The 4,556-nt window shown below is 35.9% G+C and overlaps 1 protein-coding gene across 2 annotated transcripts in view; it reads left to right on the top strand.

Annotated features, from left to right (window-relative positions):
- Positions 244-4,556, top strand: part of IFNG (interferon gamma) — a 13,693-nt gene continuing 9,380 nt past the window's right edge. For both annotated transcript variants that reach the window (XM_021385117.1, XM_021385116.1), the window contains exon 1: positions 244-457. In XM_021385117.1, coding sequence (XP_021240792.1) covers positions 392-457 — 66 coding nt within the window. In that variant the 5' untranslated portion in view covers positions 244-391. The remainder of the gene's footprint in view (positions 458-4,556) is intronic.

Here is a 4,556-nt window from a genome sequence, read left to right as displayed (position 1 = left end):
CAGAAACTTAGTTCTCTCATTTCTCTATGTTTCTAATATTTATTATTAGCATACTTTCTAATTAAATCTTCACAACTCCTGAGACTGATTGGAGAGTGTCCATTCAGATCACTTTATAGCTGCTAGTCCGGGTCTTTGCAAAAAGAAGATATGTGACTTTAAAATGAAGTGCATCTACACTTGACCCACAGTAGCTCTTTTCAGAGGCAGTCTTATTTCCTGTGGAGATGAAGAGGAAGTGTACTTAGGGTGTGAAACACTTCTTTATTTTTTTTTAAGCTCCTAAGGAGAAAAGATCTTGCATATTTCTCCTTTCAGTTTAAATTCTGAATCTAACTGGAAACTAAATTGCTCTCAGGAAGTCCACTTGTAAGTAAAATGTGATCTGTGGATGGATTGCTTGCATGCTTGGTTTTCTGGTGTGCTCGTAAGTGTTCTGGAGGCAGAACAGAAACAGGTAGGACCAAACCATCATATTGATTTGCTTTCTTTTTCCTGTGAGTAGAGATGTTTGGTTTGCTTAGTCAAACAATTTTGAATGGCATTAGAGAGTAAATTGGACAAGGGGAATCCCCACTAAACTGTCTCCTGGATTGTTTTAGAAGAAAAGATTACATCATACAGAAGGTTTCTGCTAGAGACATCCTGTGGACATTTCCAAAAGTTTATGACAATAAATGCCTGCTCTGTAGGCTGATTTGAAATATTTCGTGGATATTTTCTTATTGATTCTTGAAACAGACCATTAACTTCCACCATATGCCCACATCTGTACATTTGTGCTTATATATGCATGTTACTTAATTATTTAAAAAAATGCAAAGAATAATGTGAAAATTACCAGATTTTTCCTCAAAATGCTCATTTTTTCAACATATTTCAGAAAGAAATAAAAGCATTACATAATTGCTATCACTAGTGTTTTCCTCCAAATTTAAATATGCAACTTAATTGTCAATTAATGACTGCATCTGTATAATAAAGATATTTAGATTGGGAAAACAAATGTAAAAATACAACCTGAACTTGAATGGCACTTGAATTTCTTGTTGAAAACTAATCAAATGCCTCCACCTCAAGTAAAAACCAGCAATTCAGACAATCAGCATAAGGAAAAGGAATAAATCACAAAAACGAACATGTGAAGAAAATTCAGTAAAGGTAATCATACAATCATAGAATCATTAAGGTTGGAAAAGACCACTTAAATCATCAAGTCCAACCATCAACCCATCATCACCATACCCACTAACCATGTCCCTCAGCACCACATCTCCATGTTTCTTGAACTCTTCAGGAATGGTGACACCACCACCTTCCTGGGCAGCCTGTGCCAATGCCTCACCACTCTTTATGAGAGGATTTTTCTCAAAAAGGTATTTTTCCTAATATACAACCTGAACCTCCCCTGGCACAACTTAAGGTCATTACCTCTTATCTTAAAATGGCAGGAAGATGAGTGGAGCTGGCTCACTGAAAGGTGGAAATTCTGAAAAGCACCTTTGGCATATCACATCAAGAATGTGTGGAAAGTACTGGATTGATACTGGAACTGGAAATCATAGCCCCTGGATGAGTCTACAGTGAATTTTCAGGAGAGTCTCTGCTGTTCTAGGAGGTGTTGCAAACTGGACACTGATGAAATTGACGGTTTCGAGATCCTGGATGGTATTTACCCACAACATACAGCATCTAACAGACTGCAGATCAGAGTCTAATGTAATTTAGACTTCTCTCTTTAAAAGCATGATCCTCTTGAATAGGCATTGTGAAGTACTATGGCAGATCACTGGATGCAGAAGTTCTGATGACTTTTTGGCTTCTTTTGAACGTGATCTGGTTCTAAGAAAATGAAACTGGATAGTAGTCTCTGAAAATGCCAGACAACTCTCTGGATGGGGAGACTGTGTATAGAGGAAAACAAGTTGTCATTTATTGGGAATTGGGGAAAGATACTGCAGGAAAATTGTATGTTTTTGTATATATTCATGTACGGCAAAGACACATACACATATATGTATTCAAAGCAAACAACAGAAGGTCATAACTAGATATTATAGTCAGCCAAATTACAACTGAATTGGTCTCTTAATCAATTAATTCTCTTAAAGTGAATTAATGTGTTACATTAAAATGAACATAAATATTTGTGAAAAAGCTAATGGAAATACTTGATGTCTGGTTTTACGGAGAATGTGGCTATTACAGAAGAACTAGGAAACCTTGCAAGATCATTTTGGGAAGTACTATATTTATAAAATGCATCTTTATCTTGTAGAAAATTTTACATCCAGCAAGTTGCAAAGTGCCTTATCTGAAGTCAGGAGGCTGTATTGAGAGCACTGAACTGATAGCATTGCACAGTTAACATTAGAAATCAACAATACTAATGTTGTAGATGCCTTTACTGTTTACCAAACCTAGGTGGAAATGTTTAAAAGTCTTTAGGAAGAATCTGAAAACAATTACATTTAAATTATAAGTTTTTCTATTTGCCTTCATAGACTTTAAAAATTCTCGTTTTCAATATTTTCCTTGCAATCTTGACAATTAAAAAGCGCTTAGAAAAAAATCCCAACCCCAAAACTCTAAAATAAACCCCGCGATTCAAAAAAATCACATCACGTAAGACACTGAGGCTTTAGAAAGGAAAAAAATACTGTAAGATTCATCACCTAATGCTCAGAACAGTCTGAATCTCTAAAAGATACCATGGTGCTGAAAACAGAAAACTTTCAAGACTAAGTGTTTTATTCTTCTTGGAAGAATGAAGATGAGCTGGTGAAAATGAAAGGTTTTATGCAGAAAAACTGATAGATACTCTGAGGTTATGGTACAGGAAATATTTTAAGTAACACCAGCCAACAGTGAAGCTGCTTTTCCATTGAGAAAGCCTTAAACTAAAGATGAATAAGATTCGGAATTTTCTTCTGTTTTATGGATAATAGATTTTAATTAGGAGGTGGATATGTGAAAATACGCCAAGCTGTAGAAGTGTGAAGTAAAAACCCACACTGTTTCACTCTCATTGTCTTCTATAATGCCATTATTATTTTCCATACTTCATTACAAGAGAAAGCACAATTTAGGACTGCATCTGCCTTTCTCATGGCTATTTCCTGCTGGTAACTCAGAAATTTTTAATCACGCATACATGCGGACTATGTTTTTTTGGAGAGCTGGAAAGCAGTTTGTACCAATCACTACCAAAGCACAAGGAACAAGGAGGACCCTTCAGTTATATATTAGTGTTCTTGAGCAATCAGCAGTGTCACAACTTCTGTTGTAGGTCCCCCTTTCTAGCCTCAGAATTCCTTACACACATCAGTTCAACAGTCTTTCAAAGAAAGGGAAGGGAGACAGCATAGTGCTTGTTTTAAATTTATTGTCATTTCTGTATATCTCTAGAAAAATATTTTAATTCTGTTTCTGAATTTTGCTATTACTGGGCCCAGTGAAAAGATGATAGATTCTCAAGGCAAAACCCAGGCAAGGCAGAAACTTGAATTCCTCTTCTTACAGGGTGGATGAGTACTCAGACCATGAGGGGACAGTTTTTTCTCTTACTATCTCAGAAAGTCATCACTAGTGTTTTGTGGGGAAAGGCTTTCCCATCTAATAAACTTTTTTTATCCGACATGGGGTTACCAAATTGAAATTCTGAAAGGAAGTATGAAGCAAAATTCTTGTGTTATTCAAGGTACCACGTTTCTAATTTATTTTACCTTACACTCTAATCACTTAAAATAGTAACCACAAGTTAATTATCTAGCAGGACAGCTCTCTTTCTGGACATCTGTCACTGCTGGGTGTTAGTTTCCTCCTCTTTCCCTTTCTTTAGAAGACTCATCAGCTGATTTGTGTGAGAAATTTTGTGAAAGGAATAAGACACCTATGATATGTTTTTTCTCAATGCCAACTGTGTGCAGGAGCATGTAATAGAGGCCAAAGGATCTTCCTTGTGCTTTATTTCAGGATGGTACAATCAGGTTTCCTTATTCTCTCATACAACATTTCCAAAAAGTAATTGGAATGGGCAGGATATAATATTTTGATTAGAAAATGCCAAAACAGATAATTTTTAGAATTTCAGAACTTACTCCCTCTCCAAAATAATAAAAAGATAAACTTATGAAGCTAATTCTTTTTAATAAAAAGTTGCTTTTTAAGGATAGACATTTTACAGTGGAAAAAATATTTGTAGAATTCCCAAAAAGCTCTGCCTGTCTTAGAGGGAGAACGCATTTTGTAATGTAGATCTTAGAAACACAAACACAAAACAAAAGAAAACAAAACAACAAAGAAGCTGATTTGTGCCAATTTTGTCCCTAAATAAACTCAGCCTAATGATTATTGGAAACATCCCCTATATCATAGAAATTTGGTGATCATAAGAAGTAGACGGCTATATCCTCCATGCTGCATAACACTGATACGCTGATGAAACATATCCACATCTATAAGGGAGGGATGGGGGTCCTTCCTTCCTTCCTTCCTTCCTTCCTTCCTTCCTTCCTTCCTTCCTTCCTTCCTTCCTTCCTTCCTTCCTTCCTTCC

The sequence above is a fragment of the Numida meleagris genome, chromosome 1, assembly GCF_002078875.1.
Source record: "Numida meleagris isolate 19003 breed g44 Domestic line chromosome 1, NumMel1.0, whole genome shotgun sequence".
Taxonomy (NCBI): Eukaryota; Metazoa; Chordata; class Aves; order Galliformes; family Numididae; genus Numida; species Numida meleagris.
The sequence above is the reverse complement of the archived record's forward strand: the minus strand, read 5'-3'. Positions and strand labels throughout refer to the sequence as shown.